Source organism: Trichomycterus rosablanca, chromosome 4 (genome assembly GCF_030014385.1).
Source record: "Trichomycterus rosablanca isolate fTriRos1 chromosome 4, fTriRos1.hap1, whole genome shotgun sequence".
Taxonomy (NCBI): Eukaryota; Metazoa; Chordata; class Actinopteri; order Siluriformes; family Trichomycteridae; genus Trichomycterus; species Trichomycterus rosablanca.
In genome coordinates this window covers 34,075,234-34,100,335 of record NC_085991.1, presented here as the reverse complement: position 1 = coordinate 34,100,335, position 25,102 = coordinate 34,075,234, and the positions used below count along the sequence as shown (strand labels likewise).

The window sequence follows — 25,102 nt, the reverse complement described above, 5'->3', positions numbered from 1 at the left end:
AAACATCAAAATCATAAAAAAAACACTTATCTGCTGAAGTAAAAAAATACTGAGAATAAATTATAGATTTCATTATTGGCATGACAGTATAAAACATGATACAAAAACAAGAACAGCAGCATAATTCCTGCATGGAATCAAATATCTATGATTGGGAATTGACATACAATGACTAATCAGAATCCATATCTGCAAACTAAAATACATGCTTTATACTGGTCAGGGATGCAGTATATGAAAACTTTAAGCACATGGTAGGAATAACCCTGGACATGGTGCCGATCTATTACAAGGCAAGACACGCATTTACTAATTCACAATGAGGCAATTTAGAGCAATCCATTTACACAGGCATTGGGAAAAGATGCTAAACCTGTGTTGCTGTTCAGAACAAATTCTACCAGCTGTTTCACTGTAACACCTTCTAACCTTCAGATTTAGCATTATAATATTACAGTGCAGCAGGTTCTTCACAGCAGTGTGATTTGCATGTAGTCCTAAAAACCATGGGTCCTAAAAACCAGAGATTGTTCCATCTGGGTACTTCCTTAAAACATGTCAGGTTGATTTATTATTCTAATTTGCCCGATAGTGTGGGTAAGTACATGAATGTGTGTTTGCCTGCCATAACATGGCACCCTGTGCATGGACTGTTTTTGCCTTGCACTCAAGAGTGGTACTGGACCCACCAGAATGAACAGACTTGCAGAATGAACCAGTTAGTGTAAAATAAATAAATTACTGAATAAATAAATAAATAATTCTTTACCCTTTATGCATGCTTAAAGATATGAGTCAAGATTATACATAATCTTTTAAAAAATCTGGTACAATTTGACGTGTGTCATAGTAGTCTTGGGATTTAATGATTTCTGTAACTGTTCTGTGATTGAATAATTTGAATACATAATTTTAGTGATTAAGTAACTTGTGGTCACACATGGTTCAGCAGTTTCTAATCCAAGGCAGATCGAACAAATTTTCTTTCAGCATGAGGTGACATTTTGGGCTTTTTTTCATGATACTGACAAGAGACCACTGATCATTATTAATTTTCAAATAGATGCAAACCATCCCTATTTCTATGGGTACAGAAAAGTCACCAGCTATAGTAAAGCACAACCACTAACAACTCAGTGGGTAGCACTGTCGCCTCACAGCAAGAAGGTCCTGGGTTCGATCCCCAGGTGGGGCGGTCCAGGTCCTTTCTGTGTGAAGTTTGCATGTTCTCCCCATGTCTGCATGGATTTCCTCCGGGAGCTTCGGTTTCCTCCCACAGTCCAAAAACATGCAAGTGAGGTGAATTGGAGATAAAAAATTGTTCATGACCGAGTTTGACATTAAACTTGTGAACTGATGAATCTTGTGTAATGAGTAACTACCGTTTCTGTCATGAACGTAGCCAAAGTGTGTAAAACATAATGTTAAAATCCTAATAAATAAATATACAGTCTTTTACAACACAATGTTAATCAGTTATTTTGCTGTGCATAATTTTGACCCTCAATGTTTTTAGTACTGTAGAAGTGTTTCAATCATTCAATCACAAAAGAGGTTTCAAATATCAATAAAATCCCCCAAACAGCCATTATATACGGTACATGTCCCTTATAAGTGTATTTAAACGTTAGATCTGAACTGTATGTCATTAAAGACTATTGTTAGGGTTATAAATATTTGTAATAAATTATGGATAGGTAAAAACAGCATAGTTCTTAATACTATATGCAAATAATTGATTTCATCCATCAGGACAGTCTATGAAGGTATGGTAAACAGCATGTTAAATACTGGCTCAAACATGAAGCCTGATTCAAAGCCAAGTCTGAGTTTCTTGTGGCACGGCACAAAGCGTAAGTACATGACATTATACACATTCATTACTTTATACAAACCCCATTTTCAGAAAAGTTAAGACACTTTTTAAAAATGCAATAAAACTGAAATCTGTAATTTGTTAATTTACTTTATTTTAATGAAGCTTTATTTAACAGACAAAAGGGCAAAGATGATGAACTTAATTCTTTTAGTTAAATATAAAGAAATTTTGAAATTGATGCCTGCAACACACTCAAAAAGGCTGGGACAGAAGCATGTCTACCACTGGGTCACATTACCTTTTCCTTTCCACTCTTGGCCTTTAAGCACTAAGATTTCCTCTGACTTCCCGAACCTTTTTATGTTTTTATGAACTGTAGATGGGGAAATACCTAAATTCTTCGAAATCTTCCACTGAGAAACATGGTCTTTGTACTGACTGACAATTCTCTCATGACCAATGCAAGTTTGGCACAAAGTGGTGAACCATGACAACCCCTTGCTTGCAAAGACACATTTGGTGGATGCTCTATTTATAATAATCTTGAACAATCAGTGTTACTTGTATAATCTTAGTCTTATTTTGCCTTTGTCCCAACCTTTTTTAAAGTGTGTTGCTGGTGTCACATTCTATTGTTTATTATATTTAGAAAGCACAATTAGATTTGTAAGTTCTTAGTTTTTAATGCATTTTTAGAAAATGTAAATGGGGTTTGTTTTACATTTGAAGTGTCATCAGTCCCAGTAGTCTGGAACACAGCCTGGCAGAGCCTTTGATGTCACATACATTAAGGCTCCTCAGATGACTGGAGCAAAGAGGAAGATTTGCAGTAGGGGCATGACTTTCAGGGTCGAGAGGTCAGCCAGGACAGCCTGTGACAAGAGAGGTGACAACAAGAGAATGTAAACAATTTTTCTATCAAGTAGTTAGTAAACACTACTTCACAGGTCAGGGGTCAGCCTGCAAGCATGGGTTTGAGGTGACTCAGATTGCACAACATTTTTATCAGGATGTAGCGTGTAATGGAGATAAATATATGAATCAAACACTGGGTGAGCTAGCTAAACATAGAGCAGTCAATAAAAGTGAATTATAAACTGGCTGAGATAAATATTCCAGTATTCAACTTTAAACTTGCACTATTTTGCATGAAAGCCTACATGTAGAATTTTGTGTAAATCAAGTTTTATTGGGAGAAGTGTGCTAAGGATGGAGCCAAAGAGGAGGTTTATTGATGCCGTGAGGGAGGACATGCAGGAGGTTGGTGTGACAGAGGGGGATGTTTAAGACAAGGCTAGATGTAAGCAAATGAGCCGATGTGCCGACCCCTAACAGGTGTAGCCAAAAAGGGAAGCTGATGATTCAGTGTGGGTGACAGAGGTACAGTTGGTGGAGTGGTTGGTGGTGAGATTTGGATTTGATCCTCAGCTCTAGTCACTGTTTTTAATGATCCAGTCCAGTTTAACACACTGCTTAAAATAGACTGCCATTACACATGTCCCACGCCATTACACACGTCACCCTCAGCAGGAGGGTGAGGATTAGAGCATCATTCCCAATAGCCATGCCATTTAAGGCCTGCAGGGGGCATAGTGTACACCTCATTGTACTTTAATTTGCTTCAGGTGAAGCTAGGTCTATATAATCACGATTTCCTCTCCACAGAGTTGCTGGCTTTTCTGTTGGCAAGCAGCTCTTTCTTCTGTGAAACCCTGACGCGGGCTCAGTCTGGTCTGGTTTTCCGCTAGTGCTGATGTCGGCATGATTTATCTTCTTTCCAAGGAACTTACCCGGTATCAGCTGTCATGACCAAACTGACCTGGATGGGCGAGCTGCCTACAGAAGTGACGGGCCACTAATGAGTGGACTCCTCACATGAATCCACACTGGACGCGAGCTGTGCCAGTCTGTAGGACTTGTTTGGCAGTAAACCAAGTAGCTGACCCCATTGTGACAAATGGTTCTTATCTTGATTCTATCCCTTTTCAATCCACTATCTCAGCTACTGGCAGCATATTTATTGTGTGTTTTCTGTTACCTGATACCTTTAAAAGTTTCTGTTATTTTGGCAGCCCCTTACTTCATTCTCCTTTTTGATTAATTAAGAAAGAAATCTAATGTTTTATTTGTTTATTTGTTAAAAATTGTTAAAAGTAATTTAAATAAATACATTGCATTGATACAAGTGATAGATCATTTGATGCAGAGTAATACATTTTCTAAATATTCTAAATACATACAACATGTCTGAGATTAAGAAGACCAACCCACTAACATAAATATACTAATCCAGAAACACACAGAGCTAAACTGAATAGAATACACTGAACAGAATGTGATAAATGGCACTCCTAGCAACTCCACCTTTTTTTTAGCATGAACAGCCCAATTTTTGCACCAACATTCCTCATTTGCATGTGCATGAAAAATAGACATTTAATCTGCATCTTGCCATGTACACAGCATGTAGACTGTTAGAAACCTTTAGACTTTGTACAGATTCATACATACAGTAATTATAGAATCTACACACCCTAGTTACAATGCCAGGTTTTTGTGATGTAAAAAAAAAATAAGAAAAAGATGAAAATAGTAATTTCCACCTTTAATGTGACCTATAATATTTACAAGTCAACTGAAAAACTAACAAATATTTTTTGGGGGGTAACAAAAATAAAATAGCGAGTTGCAGAAATAAACTAATACTTTTAATGTTATGACCACATTCAGTCATTTTGGGTAGGAGTCTATCAAAAAGCATGGCACTTCTTGACTTGGCAATCTTTGCCCACTCTTTCTTGCAAAAGCAAGCCAAATCTGAGGGCATCCCCTGATCACAGCTCTCTTCAGGTCACCCCAAAGATTTTCAGTTGGATTGAGGTCTGGGCTCTGGCTGAGCTATTCCAAAACTTTGATCTTAAATTTACATTTTCTGCATTTAGCAGACGCTTTTATCCAAATAGACTTACAGTACAGTGACAGTATATTGTCTAAGCAATTGAGTGTTAAGGGCCTTGCTCAAGGACCCAACAGTGGCAACCTGGCAGTGATGGGGCTTGAACCAGCGATCTTTCGATTACTAGTCCAGTACTAGTCCTGGTGAAACCATTTATTGTTGGTGTGGAGGTATGCTTTGGGTCATTTTCGTGCTAAATTTCCTCTTCCTCTTTAGTTCAAGTTCTTTAGCATTTTAGCAGAGGCCTGAAGGTTTGACTGATATTTGGAACTGTGCATAATTCTCTTAACTAAAGTCCCAGTTCCAGCCAAATAAAATTGGCTCAAAGAATAATGCTGCCACCACTATGCTTCACTGTGGAAATGGTGTTCTTTTGGTGATGCACATGTTTTTGTGCCAAACATATCTTTTGGAATGCCAAAAAGTTCAACCTTGGTCTTATTAGACCATAATACATGTTCCTACATGCTTTTGGCAAACTTCATGCAGGTTTTTGCAAACTGCAGCCAGGCTTAGATGTTTTTCCTGCTACCCTACCCCACAGCCCAGACATATGAAGAATACGGGAGATTGTTGTCACATGTAGTACTCAACCAATACTTGCCAGAAATTCCTTCAGCTTCTTTAATGTTGTTGTAGGCTTCCAGACAGCCTCCCAGAGCATTTTTCTTCTTGTTTTTTTTTTTATCACATTTGGAGGGATATCCAGTTCTTGGTAAACTCACTGCCTTCACTGTGTTCCATGGAATATGTAATGGCTTGGAATGCCTTCTGATTTTCTACATGGCACGGTGGCTAAGTGGGTAGCACCGTCGCCTCACAACAAGAGAATCCTGGGTTTGATCCCCAGGCGGGGCGGTCCGGGTCCTTTCTGTGTGGAGTTTGCATGTTCTCCCCGTGTCTGCGTGGGTTTCTTCCCACAGTCCAAAAACATGCAGTCAGGTTAATTGGAGACACTGAATTGCCCTATAGGTGAATGGGTTTGCGTATGTGTGTGTGTGTCTGTATGTGTCTGCCCTGCACTGGCGCCCCATCCAGGGTGTTACTGTGTGCCTTGCACCCATTGAAAAATTTCAACTGGTTTGTAGACTTTTATATCCACTGTAATGCACAATAGTTACTAAAAACAAGCCCCATATGTGTAGTATATTGAGCCATGAGCCCTGAAAGGCTGAGAATTTGGTTCAATGTAGTTATAAGGGTGCTCGAATTGCACAGCAGTACACTAGACCACTACTGTTCCGGTTGCAGCAGTGCCAATGGCCTGGTCACACAGCCACAATTTGCTGTGTCTGAGTATAGGAAGGCCGAATTAGTATGCTAAAGTGCGGCCCTTCTTGATGACCATCGTGGATGTGGTGCATGTGGAAGCCACGAATTGAACAGAACATTGGAAATAATAATAAAAAAAAAAAGAAAAAAAAAAGGAAAAAGTGGTTAAGAGTTTGGCAGGCCCAAATTACCAAGTGAAAGAACCAAGTGCAGTAAGAAGACAGAATAAAGAATTCTTCAGCTTTGGCCTTTCAGTATTGCTGGCGAGTAAATGTAGGAGCTCCTATCATGTTTGCAGACCTCTAAAGTTTCAGGCTCTGGGTGCTAAAAATATGGTATGTTATGATCTGCTATTCAGTAGGGTCAGATGGTGCATCAGCAAGCTGATAGTGAGCAGCAGCATCTTTCCTCCCACCCCAGGGCCCGGGGTCGTGTGTCACTGCAGGTTACTGCCGAGGGCCTCCACCAATGGCGCACCTAATGATGCTGCTTCTAAAATCCCTGCTTTTTACACAGCTGACTATCTGATATGTGTTAAAAGTTCAAATGCAACAGATAAATCAATTAATTACTGTACGCACCCAGCCAAAATACAAAAGTATGGTGTACCACAGGGGTGAGTATTATGGCCTCTATTATTTGCACTTTAAATGCCGTCATTAGGTAAAATTATTCATTAACAAGGCATCAGCTTTCACTGTTATGCAGATGGAACACAGTTATGTAAATCAGCCAAACCCAACAACATCCACACAGTTAAATTCAGACAAAGCAGAGGTATTTCTTGTTGGCCCTAATGACACGGGACAAACTGTCTAATCTGGTGTTAAACCTTGATGCTTTCTTTGTGACACACAGCTCAGATATAAGAAATGTGGGCTCACCATAGATTCAGACCTCCCATTTGATTCACACATTAGTAATATTACTAAAGTTGCTTGGTTACTCACACTGGCTGTTAGTCAACAAGCTATTTCCATATCCTTTCTCTATCCTTATCCTTTTCTCAAACACACACTCACCTCAGCCGAGGCCAGTGATGTCACCTCCATCAGATTTTCAGCTCGATACGTGAAGATGGCAGCTGCCAGAACTAGACAGAAAAGGGAAGAACAGATAGCCAATCATATTTGGAATGGAAATGACATAGGCTTTATTTCTGTGACATATCAGTGTGTGATACACAGAACGGTTCCAATTAGTGTAGCATGTAACACTAAACTTTATGATGACAAACTTTAATTAGTATGACACACATCTACCTAACACGCTGTAAACCTTCTACACCAACATATGATTTATAAAAACTGTTTATTATTGTTCTGATATTGATTACGAGTGAAAATATTCATATTATAAGTATAAGAGTTATTTCTGTAAAATTGAAAGGACTAACCCACCTGCCACTATCTCTAAAGAGTCGTAGCCGATGATACGGTCCCAGAGCAACAACAGCTGATCAGTGGACAGGTACCCCGAGAAAGCCCGAACCATCCATTTAAAGGCAATGCGCAATCTGAAATAGAAAGCCAAATATAAGTATTTATTTATTTTTCCATTAAACCTTGAACTTAAAAAATACAGTGGCTAAGACTGTGTAAAAAGAAACTGTGCCTGTATTAGTGAAAGTTCTAATTTTCAATAACAGATATTTGCATTATATAACAACACATTAGCCTCAGTTAGACCCAACTGTGATAAATATTACAACCCCAAATCAGAAAAAGTTGGGACAGTATGGAAAATGCAAATAAAACAAAAATGCAGGGTTCCTTACATTTACTTTGACTTTTATTTGATTGCAGACAGTTTGAACCCAAGATATTTCATGTTTTATCTGCTAAACTTCATTTAATTTGTTAATATACCTCCATTCCTGCATTTCAGGCCAGCAACACTTTAAAAAAAAAGTTGGGACGGGGGCAATTTAGGGCTAGTAATGAGGTGAAAAAACTAAATAATGATGTGATTCCAAACAGGTGATGTCAGCAGTAATCATGGTTTGGTACAAAAGCAGCATCCAGGAAAGGTTGAGTCCTTCATGAGCAAAGATGATCAGAGGATCTCCAGTTTGTCAACAAATGCGTGAGAAAATTATTAAAATGTTTAAAAACAATGTACCTCAAAGATAGCAACATTACAAAGTAGTAAATGATTTATTGTCCTAACTTTTTTGGAATGTGTTGCAGGACTGAAATGCAGGAATGGATGTTTATTAATAAACGAAATGAAGTTGACCAGAAAAAATATGAAATATCTCAGGTTCATCCTGTCTGCAATCAAATAAAAGTCAAATTAAATGTAAGAAACTCTGTGTTTTTTTTTTTATTATTTGCATTTTCCATGCTGTCCCAACTTTTTCTGATTTGGGGTTGTAAAAAACGTAAACCGTGCAAGCTACAATCAACAAACTGTAAGGTAACACACGAGTGGTGTAGCTAAAAATCTAGCTAAGTAGATCCTAAATGACTTTATATAACATACTACTGCCATTTTTATCCAAAAACAGGGTAGAAAAGTAAACAGCAAAAACAGTGAAAAAAGTTGGTAAGCAGTAACTAGCTAAATAGCATAAAAAAAAAAGCTAAAACAGCTACAAAAAAGAATTTTAATACTTTTAATATTGGGATTTGCTCATTCACTCATAATAATGCTCTTAAATGACTGACAGCTTAATACTTTCTACAAAAGAACAAATTAGATAAATTTACAAGTACAAGTAAATTTGAGTAATGTGTCCTTTCTGTATAATAGAATGAATAACTGGTCCCATAAAGCATACATGTATGTTTTTACTACTATGTATACATATACTACTTGTGTATAGCTAATATCAATTTGCCGTTTAATATAAAATTGTTAACATATTACCCACCATACAGCTAAGCTTATATGTATAATATAAACACTGAGACGTGTCTGTGCATGGTTTAAACACTAGATGGAGCCATTACAATACAGAATCCATGAAGGACGCTTGACGCCAAGAATGACTCTTTTACATCCTAATAAACATATTTATATAAAGAGGAAAGATGCAGACAAACGTCATATAATGCTTTTAAATTTAAATGTCAGCTACAACATACTAGCACACAGTGTCAACTTTATTTAATCTAAATTTAGGCTTAAGAACAAATAGGCCAGCTCTGCTCCATATTCTGATCACCTGTTTTGCAATGTAGAACTTTAATTTGTTTTCAATATATACATGCTCTGGGAACACTTATATGAGACATAGGAGTTGAGTGCATTGAAAAAAAAATAAGTACATTGAACATTAGGAATGTAAATGTGTCACCACAAAACCACAAAATACATTTAAATTGAATAGTATCATTTAATCATAGAAAATTTTATCGGATTAAATTTGGCAACACCAGCTCTAGTCAATACATTTGGCTTGCCTGTGTCAGTAATGTTTCTATACGCAGGACGTTTACACCTACACTAGTTTTTTTACGTGAACCATAATAAAATGTCTTTTACTACACTGTACATAGCATTCTTAATAGAACTAAATGTTATATTCAGCCACAGACAAAAATGCAGCTGTAGAACCATAGTTGAATCTAATGGAATAAATATATTTTTATTGCTACATTATTTAACTAAGCAAAAGTACAGATAGAATAGATAGAATGCGTTTATTTGTCATATATACATATACACACGTACAGTACAACGAAATTCTTTCTTCATGAATTCCAGCCCGGTTGGAAGCTGGAGTCAGAGAGCAGGGTCAGCCATCGTATGGTGCCCCTGGAGCAGAGAGGGTTAAGGGCCTTGCTCAAGGGCCTAACAGTGGCTGCATGGCAGAGCTGGGATTCGAGCTCTCAACCTTTCAGTTGATAGCCCAAAGCTCTACCCACTAGGCTACCACTGTCCAAATCTGGAACAGTATACCAAATGCCAGCAAACCAAATCACAGAAATTTTCCAATTTATTTTTTATGAAGTTACACAATAAATACTGTATTCAAGGCATGTAAAACACTATTTATAACATGCCATAGAAGCACATGTTTTTCAGACTTACGGTTGGGCCCCAATTTCTTGTAAGTGATAAAAGAGCTGAGGAAGATGGGCTTGGAGTAACCTCTCAAACTGCAGACACAGAGAAACTATACCCTGCAACACACACACACACACACAGATTTATAGACCCTGAATCATACACCTACCAGCTGCATACAGAGACAATTTGTACAACTATACTTACTGAGGGGGAAGAGGATATGGAGTGAAGTCTGAAGAAATAGCGCACATACATCTCTTTAAACACACGGTACAGTTTAGACGGCTCATTGTACAAGAAACACAGAGGAGCCACTGCAGGAAGAAACATCCAGACAAGTTAAATTTCATTTAAGCCTCTCCAGAGGTTTCCAACCTGGTCTATTTATCAAATATACACTATATGTACTATTACTATGGATTACTATTACTATTTAATTATTTTAGAACATTTTCCTGTAACAAAAAATTATTGAACAATCTTTTCATTACCTTACCACAGCTCAAATACAATCAGATTAGGATTTAAGATGATAGAGATCATGGCCCCAGCATTTTTGACAATGACTGGCTAATGGATGCCAATTATCCTGGTATATTTGAATTTGTTAAGAATGTTTTATATTAAATATAAAAGTAAGACTTCTCTCACATTTTTCAGTGCATATGTTAACATCAAATTTGCATAATGTAGTTTACCATTATTTCTAAAAATATAAACAAAAATGTATCTATTCGTAAAAATATGCAACTATATGTAAGGAAAAATGGGAGAGGAAGGTATTCAGACAACATAGTAACAGTCGTATTTTATGGAGCAGCTGTTGAGCATTTTGAATATAGCTTTTAATATTTTGCCTCTGCAGCTCATTTCATGACGCTCTCACTTTTAAAAATCACTGCAACTTACGTGTTCTGTCTCCAAACATGAGGGGCTGAGCTATTAGCTCGATTATAAGCTTCTGTGCAAATTTGAGCATGCATCTCTGTGCTGCTTCTTTAGTGGTATAAGAAGTTATGTGTTGTATCTGTTGCTTTGGGTCATCCTAAAACTTTCATTATTTTGAGCTTGTGAAATATTGTTCAGGGATGATTAGTGGTTCCATAAACATAAACAGATGATTAAACTGGTTTTTATGTTCTTGATGGTTACCAATATGTTCAAGACAAGATGAATAGAAATGTTAGAAAAGGTTTTTTTTTTCCCTATCAAACAAGTTCCCATACTCACCGTACATTGAGAATCCATGGAAAGGGATAACACCTAAGAGACAAACAAGAGACATGTGATATTGTAGGAAAGCTGTTGTTGGACTGCTGCTGCACTGGAATTAATAGAGCACTAAGTAGTAGTATGGCTATAGTAGAAATCCATTATAAGTGAAATGGATATATGAAGTAGATGGAGAACAGGTTGAGAGTACCGTTTGGAGGATACACCACAGCAAACTTCTCTGCACTGGTCTTACCTAAAGAGAGGAACATATTTTATTCATTACTGGATTAAATGCTTGGATAAATGCATAAAAACAAACAAACACAAAAGCAGACACTTATCAGAACATTACCCTGGATGTAAGATTTGGCAGGGGTGGCACTGTTATAGCTGAAATGCTCCAAAACTGCTGTGTCTCGAGAGAAGCACAGGAGGACCTGTTCAACAAGAAAATTAGTTCAATTCACCTCCTCCTCCACACACACACACACACACACACACACACACACACACACACACACACACACACACACACACACACACACACACACACACACACACACACACACACACACACACACACACACACACACACACACACACACACACACACACACACAAAGACCTCCAGACTACAGAATCATTTTTTAAAATCATTTCGTTACATAAATGGTAAATTGCTCAGGTGCAATTACCTTTAAGTGCAGTGTGCTTAAGAGCCCATGCATAGCCCGTGCCAGCGGATGCCATTTTAAATTACTTAACAGGAATTCTAACAATAGCAGTTCAGGTTAGGGAAAAAGAAATCCATCCGATTTATCTCTGTCAAATGCTTTCAGTATTTTATGTTTCGGCCTTAAAAGCCCGTCGAGTGTCATGTAAATCTGTCGAAATGTAACATATCTTACAAATAAATAAATACATTTAAAAAAATGGAAATGTATACTAGCTACAGTACTGTGCAAAATCACATAACATCCAGTAGAGCTAATCTAAACAAATGAGCAATGAATGGTAAAAATCAAATCAATGTTTAGTGTAAGCACTTAGTGTCTGCATTTAAATTACAGTTCATTGAAACATATTTAAAACCATTGTAAATAGAATTTAATAACTATTATTTATTGTCCGATATCTACTTTTTATACAGCAAGAAAAATACAAAGTTCTGTCAAAGTCATAAAATTAAAGCGTATACATCAAAAAAGGCATTTTCCACATACTTTTGCCTCGTTCAACTGACCCTGTATCATTCAGCATTTTACATAATGTCAAATAATCGCTGGCTGAAGTAATGGTATATATCTAAAAGTAGATTGGTACTTTGTCTATGGCTTGAGATTTGGTTTTACTGTCTGTTTAAAACTAGCTAGATCATAAAAGCTTTAAATTGGGCTTGGATGGTGCAGCAGTCTATTATGCTATCCAAGTCTAAATCTCAGCGGTACTATCGGCCAGCTGGCCGTGCACACATTCATGATTGGCTTTGTCTGTGGAAGGGTGGGGTGGCCAAGGCCCTGCAATTAATTGGTGCTCTGTCCAGTGTATTCCTGCCTTGTGCCCAGTGTTTCCTGATAAAACCTGACCCAGACAAGTCTCGACTGAGACAAGGTAAAGCAGTTTTTAAAAATTAAATGAAATTAAATGAAGGCTGTAAAATGTGTTGGTTCTCTCAAAACGCTTAGGTAAAACTAGTCTACACTTTTATATATAAAGAAAAGAAGGCAACGCTTTATACACAGGCCTCCACAGAGGAGTATCATAGACATATCATAGTGTAATCAAAATGCATACAAGTTTTAAAAGTTTTGACACTTAACAGAGGAAAAAATAAATCTTTGTGCCCTTAATTAACTGCACTGGGTGTGAGGAGAGAAAATTGTTCAAAAAACAGAACACTGTGCCTCATGATAAATAATTATTACTGCAAAAATATTTTACACATACTGTATCACCCCATATATACATATACACCGATATACACCGACCTTCTTCATATTGTGTTGGTCCCCTTTTTGCAGCCCCATATGCAACAAACTGTGATGCACTGTGTATTCTGACACCTTTTTATCAGAACCAGCATTAACTTCTTCAGCTATTTGAGCTACAGTAGCTCGTCTGTTGGATCAGACCACACGGGCCAACCGTCGATACCCACATGCATCAGTGAGCCTTGGCCACCCATTACCCTGTCGTCGGTTTACCACTGTTCCTTCCTTGGACCACTTTTGATATATACTAACCACTGCAGACCAGAAACACCCCACAAGAGCTGCAGTTTTGGAGATGCTCTGACCCAGTTGTCTAACCATCACAATTTGGCCCTTGTCAAACTCACTCAAATCCTTACACGTATATTTTTCCTTATTCTAACACATCAACTTTGAGGATAAAATGTTCACTTGCTGCCTAATATATCTCACCCACTAACAGGTGCTGTGATGAAGAGATAATCTTTTTTTATCCCATTTTGTTTTGCAATCAAATTGTACAGATTATAGGTCGCATTAAAAGTGGACAAAGGGTTAAAAATGATTCATTTTGGTCTTGTTTTTACATTACATAAACCTGGCAACTTAACAGAAGTGTGGAGACTTTTTTATGTCTACTGTATGCACCAGGTTAACTACCTCAAGACACAGTAAAAACTATTTAGAAAGTGTTTAGAACCACATGTTAATGTGTTCTTTTTTGAAGCAACATACAACATCCCTGTAACATTTTATTTTACATCTACTTGATTAAAAAAAAAAAGACTTCTCTTATTCACAAAATTATTCAGACACTTCCACATTGAATAAAGGTATTCAGATCTCTCCAAATATATAAGGTTTGGAGTATTCCCAAGACAAACAGTGGCCTCAAATTATCTGAAACAGAAGAAGCTTGGCACAACCTTGAACCTTACTAGAGTTGGCCATCTGGCTAAGTTGTGCATTCAGGCAAATGGGGCCTTGGTCAGGATGATAAGAAAGAACCCAAAGGTCATTCTAAATACGCTCCAAAAGTACTGTTCAGGCATAGGAAAACCGGTTGGACAGACAAAAAGGTATATGGCAGCCCACTTCGAGTTTACTGGACCTATGACAACATGAGGAAAAATATTATCTGGTCTGATGAGATGAAAACTAAACTTTTTGGGCAGAACAGCAAGCACAATGTCTGGCAAAAAAACAAACATTGCACATCACCTGGCTAATACCATCCCTAGTGTAATACACAGTGGTGGGTAGTGACATCAGGGTGCTTCTCAGGGGCAGGAACAGGGAAACAGGTAAAAATAGGGGACAAATAAATGCCAAATACAGGCACATTCTTAAAGAAAACCCTCTTACACAAAGACCTGCATATGGCATATTACATATACCCACCATCAAATCTGACAGAACTTGAGAGGATTTGCCATGAAGAATGGGATAAACTGCACAAACTCAGAAGTGTAAAGCTTGTGGAGATGTATCCAAAAAGACTTGCAGTAGTAAATAAAGGGTCTGAATACTTTTGTGCATGAAAGGTTTCGGTTAGTTTTTTTGTATATTAATCTACAATAATTTCACTTTACCATAAGTGATTAAGTTTAGAATAATGGCAATTAAAATGCCAATTATATATTTAAAATGAATTCCACAACACAAAAAAGTATGCAAAATGTGAAGCGGTCCTTCAGAAAAAAGTTATCATTTTCTGTATGCTGTCAAGGAGCTCTATTGAAAGGAAATCTATTAGTTTGTTAAGTTGTAAAGTACAGAATCTATTTTACTCCAGACCTCCCATAAATGGGTAGTAATGTTTAATTATGGTGATCATGGAAGGCAATTATTCTGACCATAAAGGCATCATCATCCGGGAATTTCACATCATGATTAGAAAAGAATGCTTGCACCATAAGGTTCACTTGGCACAGTTAATAAATCTCATATTTTTTGCTATTGTATGGGCACACAAAACATTAGTTAGAACTAATGATTTCTTTTTGAGAACTCAATGCTGGTGGCCCAGTTATGACAACAAGTTCTTACACTGATCTGATTTTATCCCTTTTCTGTCTACTATCTCAGATATGGGCTGCAGTTCTTTTAATATTTTAATTAGTTTCCTTTTACAATTAGTTTTTATTTTTATTTTAAGTTGTGGCTGTTTAGTCACAGTATTGTTCTATCTTGATTAAGTATTCTGTATATTGGGTTCATACTTAAATTCTTACAGGTACAAGGTTACACCTGGTGTCTCCATGGCGATGCGGACCACCCTATAACATTACGTCTGCCTATAACGTTATGAATCCTCCACTGTACTTTACAGTATGTAGCAGACATCTACTTGCATTGAACTGTTTTAAAATGTACTTTTTCCCCCCAAGACTTTTGGAGAAGCTGGATTAGGTTACCGCTGTTTGTTCTCTTTGAAATTGTTAGCTGTTTTGTGTTGCTTAGAAAGCTCAGGCTCATTTATCATGTGCAGTGTTTACATTTGGTCCGACACCTATATGTTGTTTAAAATACTGACTGAAAACGTTTTACTGATACACAACTTTTCAACAGCTAACATTTTTATCTGCTCAGAGACTTCTTAGAAAAAACAATATTAACCGCCGCAGACTGAGCAGAAATCATTTCACACCCGTGGCCTGTAACAAAGATGACAGAATTTGCTCCTGCTGCTCCTCACTATTTTCTTTTAGCACCTAATTTTATAGGTGCAGTTATATTTAACCACCAGATTTCTCCTGCCGTTTGGTTCTATAAATATTCATGCAATAGGGGTGTTAATTAAAGTCAAAATAATCACACAAAGCTGATTTTGGTTCAGTCACAATAGAAACATGCATCTCACCAACAGTGCTACAATTTTTGAAAATCCTAGAATGCCTTAACATTAAAATACTATTTAAGGAACAAACATTTGTGGTATTTCACAGCATACATACCATAATCTGTGTATTATTTAAAAAAGTGAGTTCAAATGGCTCATGTCGGCGCCCAGGTGGCACAGCGAGATATTCTGCTAGCACACCAGCGCCGAGATTCTGAACTCCTCCGTTTATAACTCAGCGTTGCCACGGTCGGCTGGGCGCCATCTAGTGGGCATAATTGGCAGTGCCTGCAGCAGACACGGTTCTGCTAAAGCGGGACAACCGGACTATATGGGTGGGGTCTTCAAACGCTGTGTAAGGACCCTGATTAGCAGATAGAGAGGTGCCTGTGCTGAGTGCATAGGTGAAAAAGGGTGTCGCTAAGGGCTGTGCGCAGGTCGGAGGAGGCGTGAGCAGCAATATACCCACCTCGAGTGCAGTCAGTCCCCCAGCACTGTGCCACCGTTTATTTTAACAGGTCCTCTGTTAAGAGTTTGCTTCCAAAATGCTAATGGGTTGTTACATACAGGGGTTGGACAAAATAACTGAAACACCTGTCATTTTAGTGTGGGAGGTTTCATGGCTAAATTGGACCAGTCTGGTGGCCAATCTTCATTAATTGCACATTGCACCAGTAAGAGCAGAGTGTGAAGGTTCAATTAGCAGGGTAAGAGCACAGTTTTGCTCAAAATATTGCAATGCACACAACATTATGGGTGACATACCAGAGTTCAAAAGAGGACAAATTGTTGGTGCACGTCTTGCTGGCGCATCTGTGACCAAGACAGCAAGTCTTTGTGATGTATCAAGAGCCACGGTATCCAGGGTAATGTCAGCATACCACCAAGAAGGACAAACCACATCCAACAGGATTAACTGTGGACGCAAGAGGAAGCTGTCTGAAAGGGATGTTCGGGTGCTAACCCGGATTGTATCCAAAAAACATAAAACCACGGCTGCCCAAATCACGGCAGAATTAAATGTGCACCTCAACTCTCCTGTTTCCACCAGAACTGTCCGTCGGGAGCTCCACAGGGTCAATATACACGGCCGGGCTGCTATAGCCAAACCTTTGGTCACTCGTGCCAATGCCAAACGTCGGTTTCAATGGTGCAAGGAGCGCAAATCTTGGGCTGTGGACAATGTGAAACATGTATTGTTCTCTGATGAGTCCACCTTTACTGTTTTCCCCACATCCGGGAGAGTTACGGTGTGGAGAAGCCCCAAAGAAGCGTACCACCCAGACTGTTGCATGCCCAGAGTGAAGCATGGGGGTGGATCAGTGATGGTTTGGGCTGCCATATCATGGCATTCCCTTGGCCCAATACTTGTGCTAGATGGGCGCGTCACTGCCAAGGACTCCCGAACCATTCTGGAGGACCATGTGCATCCAATGGCGGTGCCGTGTATCAGGATGACAATGCACCAATACACACAGCAAGACTGGTGAAAGATTGGTTTGATGAACATGAAAGTGAAGTTGAACATCTCCCATGGCCTGCACAGTCACCAGATCTAAATATTATTGAGCCACTTTGGGGTGTTTTGGAGAAGCGAGTCAGGAAACGTTTTCCTCCACCAGCATCACGTAGTGACCTGGCCACTATCCTGCAAGAAGAATGGCTTAAAATCCCTCTGACCACTGTGCAGGACTTGTATATGTCATTTCCAAGACGAATTGACGCTGTATTGGCCGCAAAAGGAGGCCCTACACCATACTAATAAATTATTGTGGTCTAAAACCAGGTGTTTCAGTTATTTTGTCCAACCCCTGTATATGTGCAAATTCTGGATACTTGTTTAACAGGGAAACATGTCTAAAAGGGTCAAAGATGTTTTGTATGAATGTAAAATAATTTTAAAAAGTGCAACACAACGCAGCAGATATAAAATCCAGTGTACGAGAGCTGTGAAGCTACAGTAATTTTCTAACCCTAACCCTAACCCAAAGTACTTCACATCAGCTTTAACAGCAATAGTAAATCAAACTTTGATTTTATTTTAAATATGAAGTTATCTTATGTTTACTGAAAAGAAAATTGTTGTATACATCTTGTAAGGCAGTTAAGGTACTGGCCCAGTAATCAAAAGGTCGTTGGTTCAAGCCCCACCATTGCCTGGTTGCCACTGTTGGGCCCTTGGGCAAGGCCCTCAACCCTTAATTGCTTAGACAGTATACTGTCACAGTACTGTAAGTCGCTTTGGATAAAAAAGGGTCTTCTAAATGCCAAAATGTAAATGTAAATCTTTAAGGTGGGTTTATTAAAGTGTTTAATGAAAATTATTAGGGGGCTCAAGAGTAAACAAAGTACATTAGGGTAGGATACAGTGCAAAGAGGGGATTAACACTAATGTAAAAAGCAAATTATGTTCATACCATGGGAAAAAAAACCATTAAATTCTGAGTACATATTAATTCCTTATTACAGGCCAGTTCTAAAGTAGATCCAGTCAAAAGTTTAATCACAGTTGTAACTCAAAGCCTCTGAGCAAACATAACAGTGTTGGTGTGTAACAGTAATATTTGATCCCCATTCACATTTACACACTAAACTAAATGACAAAAACTAAATAAGTGTCATAGATTTTATACTCAGCTTTGTTTTGAGAGAACAAAAATTTGGAAGAATTGAAGGCAGCAGAGATACTGAACAGAACAACAGATTTGTTAAGAATTTAGCTTAACCCCCTTCCCCCTACACACAAAAAACAAACAAACTGGAAAACCAGTTTTGTTTGAAAGAAAATTAAATCCTGATGCTATCACTAAGTGTCATACCTGAACATATTAACCGTATCTTTTGATTCAGTCATTTATGTCTTCACCTTACATGTATAACACACCCCATTTTCAGAGAAGTTTGGGCATTTTGTAAAAAGAATGTATGATTTGTTAATTCCCTTAAACCTTTACCTGACAAAGAAATGATTTCCAATGTTTTGAATGATTTCCAAACAATTTTAGAATTTGATGCCTGCAACACACTGTTTTAAATCATGAGTAAAAACGTCTGATGTTACACAACACTTCAAAAGCTAACATTTTTATCAACTCAGAGACTTCCTAGAAAAAGCTATATTTATGCTCAGCCTGCCGTGGTTAATCATTTTACAGCTGTGGCCTTTGACAGGAAAGACAGAATTTGCTGTTGCTAAATGCTTTTTTGACTAAATGGACACATACAGTATTTCCACACACACTGACAAACCTTAAGGAAAAACCAGAAGAGTGAAAGCCTTTATAGGCACTAGAGAGGGTGCTTTTAATGTTCTTGGCATTGGAATAGAATGTCCAACAAGCTCATGGTCAGGTCATTGGCATGCTTCTGGCCATATAGTACAGTTAAATGGATTTTCAGGAATTGTGTGTGTTTAATATTGCCCTAAACACAACTTTGATTGCAAATCTGCTTTGAATACAGTTAGTAGTCAAAATGTAGTCAAAACTGACCTGATACAAAAAGTCTTCAAACACAAAGTAGCAATCGTCATTACTGGCAGTCAGCTTCACATCCTAAGGTAAAAAAGGAAACATAGTAGAATTGTATATAAATTACATGATCAGTCATCCAAATTACTTTATAAATATAATCTACGTTTAATTTTGACTTACACAACATTGTAAACCACATACAAGCCGACAACAAATACCACCCCGAATCAGAAAAAGTTGGGACAGCATGGAAAATGCAAATAATACTAAAACACAGAGTTTTTTACATTTACTTTTATTTGATTGCAGACAGGATGAACCCATCCATTCCTGCATTTCAGGCCTACAACACATTCCAAAAACAGACCTGGAATGCTGATTCATCTGAACACAATACACGTTTCCACTGTGTGATGGTCCATCCTAGTTGCGTCCGAGTAAGAGAAGTTCCAGAGAACCTCCAGAGAAGTTGACGCCGCTTCTGGACATGGATAGCAATAAGGCGTGACATTTGTGCATGTAACTCTGTATTGTAGTGCTTGACAAAGGTTTGCCAAAGTAATCCCTTGCCCATGTGGTTATTGATATAATCCTTTAAATAATATTATGCACTGTAGAGGGAGAAATATGCAAATTCCTTCCAATCTTTCTTTGAGGTACATTGTTATTAAACATTTCAGTAATTTTCTCTTGCATTTGTTGACAAACTGGAGATCCTCTGACCATCTTTGCTTATCAAAGACTCAAGCTGCGTCCAGAATCGCATACTTCCATACTCAACAGTATGCGAAATGAGTACGCGAGAGCGGTTAGTATGTCCGAATACATAGTATACACAAAAAGGTACGCGAGAAGTACCCGGATGACCTACTTCTTGGGCAGCCATGTTTGAGTATGCAAGCGATGCACACTTGTGTTCCGCTTATGTATCCCATAATGCAACTGGAGCTGTGTAGGCGTTCGAAGCGGAATAAGAAACAAAAAAAAGATAGCAAAAAACGGACAGTCGTCTGTTTACAAGTGTAAGTAAGATAAATAAAATAAAAATTTTAAAGACGAATAAATAACAAAAAGACAATAAATATCCAAAATTTTGGCGAGTGGGGTTTGTAATGAGTCTGTAACTATGGTGATATTACGTCATCACGTCCCCACGTCATCACTTGACGTTGGTAAGTTGGCGGATGTAGTACGTAGCGGTGTTGTGTGCATACTTCATACTTCTGTACTGAAAGTATGTACTTTTTTACCGGCCGAGTAGTGCATACTTCCTCCAATCTAGTACATACTCTGTAAGTATGCGATTCCGGACGCAGCTTCAGCCTTTCCTGGATGCTGCTTTTGTACCAAACCATGATTACAATCACGTGCTGACATCACCTGTTTGGCATCACATCATCATTTAGTTTTTTCACCTCATTACTTGCCCTAAATTGCCCCTGTCCCAACTTTTTTTGGAATGTGTTGCAGGCCTGAAATGCAGGAATGGAGGTATATTAACAAATGAAATGAAGTTTAGCAGATAAAACATGAAATATCTTGGGTTCAAACTGTCTGCAATCAAATAAAGTCAAAGTAAATGTAAGGAACACTACATTTTTGTACATTGTATTTTTTGCTTCAAATCTAATCCATGTTCTTATGCTAAATCCAACCATAAAACAAGATAACTTTTTGAAGAAACAATCACTAAAATTCTTAATGCTAAAGCTTTATGTCATAACAAAAAGAATACAATTAACCTAAAAAGCCACATCAATCAAAGTCACAGAATATATTGTTATTAAACAAACTGCACTTATTAAACATTATCAAACGTACGTGTACCTTATATATTAGGTTATCTACCAGCACGTCATGGTGGATGACTGCAGCCTTCAGTTGCTCATAATGCATGTTGTCCTGGCAAAAAGAAACAAAAGTCAGGTAATTGAATTGAACCCGAATGACCTTACGCATGAAACTGTCTGAAATGATGCAGGGATATTTAAACAGGTTTGGAAAGTTAAAAACAAAAATCATAACTCAGAAAGCTAAAATCATAACTTACAAGTCAGTTGCAAACATTAGAACATATCCATTGCTCATGTCCTTGTAAACTGCATTACAATGCAGCAAAAACTGAACAAACAGTCTGATTTTGCTGCTAAGCCTGTACATAAAGCACAAACCTCTTCAAGCACACATAAGTATGGACTAAATTAGAAAAATGCCACTTAACAATTAGCCTGAAAAAAAATGACTTCATCACACTTAAACACTGCTGAACAGGTGGTTCCATTATACTGATTGCTTATTAACAGTGTGTATGAGCTATAAAAGAGCTCTGACAATTAGCACTTTGGACCACTTTTGAAAACGTGGACCCCTGGGCAATGGAAAAAATATCTGATGGGTCAATTTTCACTAGAGATGCATGAGTACCGATACTGGTATCGGGTATTTGCCCGATACCGTGCTCATTAACTTGTACTCGTACTCGCAAATGAGGCTCCGATACTGAACATCCGATACCGTGTGCCTAGTGCACGTTGCTGCGTTATGCCTAGTTCACACTACACGATTTTTGCCCTGATTTTCGCTCGGCGACTGGTCGGCGATAGATTTGCCGGCTCGGGAGCAACTCGGCGTTCGCTCGGCGATTAAAATTTGGCTCTCGATCGCTAAGTGTGAACTATCCAACAACTCGATCCGACCAGCTCACCGAGCGCTCGAGTTTTCTAGCACATCAGATATCTGATCTCAGATGTGCGACTGGGAATGAGTGACATGTCGAACAGCAGGAGAGGAGTATAAACAGGTGGGACAGAGAGATAATATAGTTTATATCAGAAAACACCGGCACACACACGTTTTACAGTATTTCTGACCTGATCGTTCTCTACAAAACATAACAACAAAACACCAACATTGCAAAAATATTTATTAACCTCCAACTCACTATAGAACAATCCATGCTATTCGTGTTGCCAAATCCACTCAGATTCATTCATTTTTCCTCCTTGATTTCATCACGTCAGCGCACAAACACTTTGATTACTCGCTACTTGTTGACGTGCATTTTTGGACGTGGTATCATTAAACTTCTCGTCACTTCTCACATGTGTTTTTGTTTAAAAAAAAAACAGTATTCTAAAGAGGTATTGGTATCGGTATCAGCAAGTACAAAAATGCATGTACTTGTACTTGGTTGGGAAAAAATGGTATCGATGCATCCCTAATTTTCACCACATCTGGATGGATCAAGGTTTGAGGGAAGCCAAAGGATGTTTTTAATCCACAATGTCTGAGTATGAAACTGTTGAGTATGATGGACGATCTATCATGGTGTGGACAGTAATCTCTTTGCATGGCCATAGAACGACTAAGACATGGGTACATCTGGCTTTAAACTAACACCACATTTCACTATAAGAACATCATAACAACAGTTAAACTTGATGGTGGTTGTGTGATGGTCAGGACCTGGTCGACTTGTCATAATTGATGGAACCTTGATCTCTGCTCTCTTTTAAAAAATCCTACAGGAGAATGTCTGCCCATCAGTTTGTGACCTAAAGCTCAAGAGCAGCTGGGTTATGCTGCAGTACATTGACACAAGCAAGTCCACCTCTGAATGGCTTAAAAGAAATTAAATTAAGGTTTTGGAGTGGCCAGGTCAAAGTCCTGACTTAGGAGGCTGTGGAATAACCTTAAACAGGCTGTCCATGCTCTAAACCCATCCACTGTATTACAATTATATTAAAATGATTCTACAAAGATGAATGGGGCAAAATTCCCATTCCTTGCAAATTATTGCAAATGTATGTCTCCAGCTGTTACAGCTAAGGATGACACAACCAGTTATTAGGTTTAGGGGGTAACTGCCTTTTCACTTTTTTTTTTATGTTTCTTTTTTTTTTTCCCCTAATCTAGTCGTATCCAATTACCCTGACTGCGTTACTCTTCACCTCTACCGATACAACCCTCCACTTCTGACTGAGGAGCTTCACAACTGACACGCCCCCTCAGACATGTGTGCAGTACTCACCTGCACGAGGCAAGTTCATATGCGGATCAGCCTTGTGCATGGAGAGCCACACCCTGATCAGCATTATACCTCAACTCTGCACAGGCGCCATCAATCAGCCAGCAGAGGTCGTATTTTCACCAGTTATGAGGGACCCTGGTCCAACTTATCCCACTCTGAACAACAGCCAACCGTTGTTCATGTAGCCGCCCAGCCCAGCCTGATAGCAGAGCTAAGATTCGATACGATGTATTTGAAATCCCACCTCTGGTGTGCTAGCGTATTTTATCGCTGCACCACCTGAGCGGCGGGTAAAAGGTTTTGAATAAATCTTCATATAAATTAAAGTTGTTCTTAGAAAAGACAGTTGAACTAATCCATATTAGGTCTAATATAATAATAAATGCCCAGGCTGTTGTGTCCATCCTGTGTACATCTTTAAATCATCTAAATAAGACAAGGGGAGAATAATTTTAAATGTAAAGGCCAATGTCGGCAATGGTAATCAAGAAGAGAAGCTGAGTTATTTAAGCAATAGAACACGAGAGGGAGTGTGTTATCGCGAATAACATCACGGCTGTGATTTGGTCGCAGGCACGAACCGAAGGTGAGTGCCGTAGATCATCACAGCCGTGATGTTATTCGCGATAACACACGACCTCAAGTGTTCTATTGCTTTTATACAACAGTTTTTACAAAATAAAGAAAGAAAATAAATCAAAGAAGCCCTGAATTTCATATTAAATATGCTTTAATATTGACAATACCTTCCGCCAAAAAGTAGTTCCACAACGAATATAAAGTTTAACACTACAAAGCAGACATGCCAAGTTGCAAAAACTCATTTCAGGGAGGTAAGAACAAGAAGAAGAAGAAAGCAAGAACCTCCGAAGGGAAAAAAAGAAATAAAAAAACCTCTCGCACACACCAAAGGCTATGGATGAAAACAGAACTACTAGGAGCTGCTAACTGGCTTAACTAACTGTTCGCGTTACAAACACATTAATGTTCCCTAAATAGTGCACTAGATTGTGTATCAGATCATGGATATATGTTCCCTACATAGTGCACTAGAGAGTGAATTAGACAATTGGTTATGTTCCCTACACAAGATTGTATAACAGATAACGGATTTAAAACGCGACCGGGAAAAAAAGGCTGTGTCGCCTGCGTGCGCGTTTGTGTGCATGAAGCTTGTCGTTAATGGCAACGCGTCAGCGGAGTAATACAGTTGTGGTGTGAAAAGACCGTGCTGTTATCACGAATATCAGCACGTTTAGAACGCTTCTCAACCAATCAGATTGTAAGGTCGGAACTACCTGTTGTATAAAGCATACTAAAACATGGCTATAACAAAAGTCTTACTGAAATACTGAAGTAAAAGAGCCTATCAAGTGATGTCTAGGCAGTAAATGAAGTATTCATGTGTAAACATTGGGAAATGATGTGGAAAACTGTCAGAATAACTCAACCACATCCAAACCTATAAATTACAGACGTCTTTCTCCCCCGAGTCTCTGGCTTATGTC

The 25,102-nt window shown here is 38.3% G+C and overlaps 1 protein-coding gene and 1 long non-coding RNA gene across 2 annotated transcripts in view; one reads left to right on the top strand and one right to left on the bottom strand.

Annotated features, from left to right (window-relative positions):
• Window positions 1-1,996: 1,996 nt before the first annotated feature.
• The window catches only part of tbc1d19 (TBC1 domain family, member 19), a 43,000-nt gene continuing 19,894 nt past the window's right edge, over window positions 1,997-25,102 (bottom strand). Inside the window, exons 12-21 of the mRNA XM_062993263.1 lie at window positions 21,392-21,466; window positions 19,583-19,645; window positions 11,632-11,716; window positions 11,488-11,532; window positions 11,295-11,327; window positions 10,269-10,378; window positions 10,086-10,177; window positions 7,448-7,563; window positions 7,070-7,140; window positions 1,997-2,691 (exon numbers count right to left, since the gene is read on the bottom strand). Coding sequence (XP_062849333.1) covers window positions 2,617-2,691; window positions 7,070-7,140; window positions 7,448-7,563; window positions 10,086-10,177; window positions 10,269-10,378; window positions 11,295-11,327; window positions 11,488-11,532; window positions 11,632-11,716; window positions 19,583-19,645; window positions 21,392-21,466 — 765 coding nt within the window. The 3' untranslated portion in view covers window positions 1,997-2,616. The remainder of the gene's footprint in view (window positions 2,692-7,069; window positions 7,141-7,447; window positions 7,564-10,085; window positions 10,178-10,268; window positions 10,379-11,294; window positions 11,328-11,487; window positions 11,533-11,631; window positions 11,717-19,582; window positions 19,646-21,391; window positions 21,467-25,102) is intronic.
• LOC134311620 (uncharacterized) lies at window positions 2,656-8,287 on the top strand. Its single transcript, XR_010011456.1, has 3 exons — window positions 2,656-2,721; window positions 8,027-8,132; window positions 8,237-8,287. It is a non-coding gene; the product is annotated as an uncharacterized LOC134311620 (long non-coding RNA).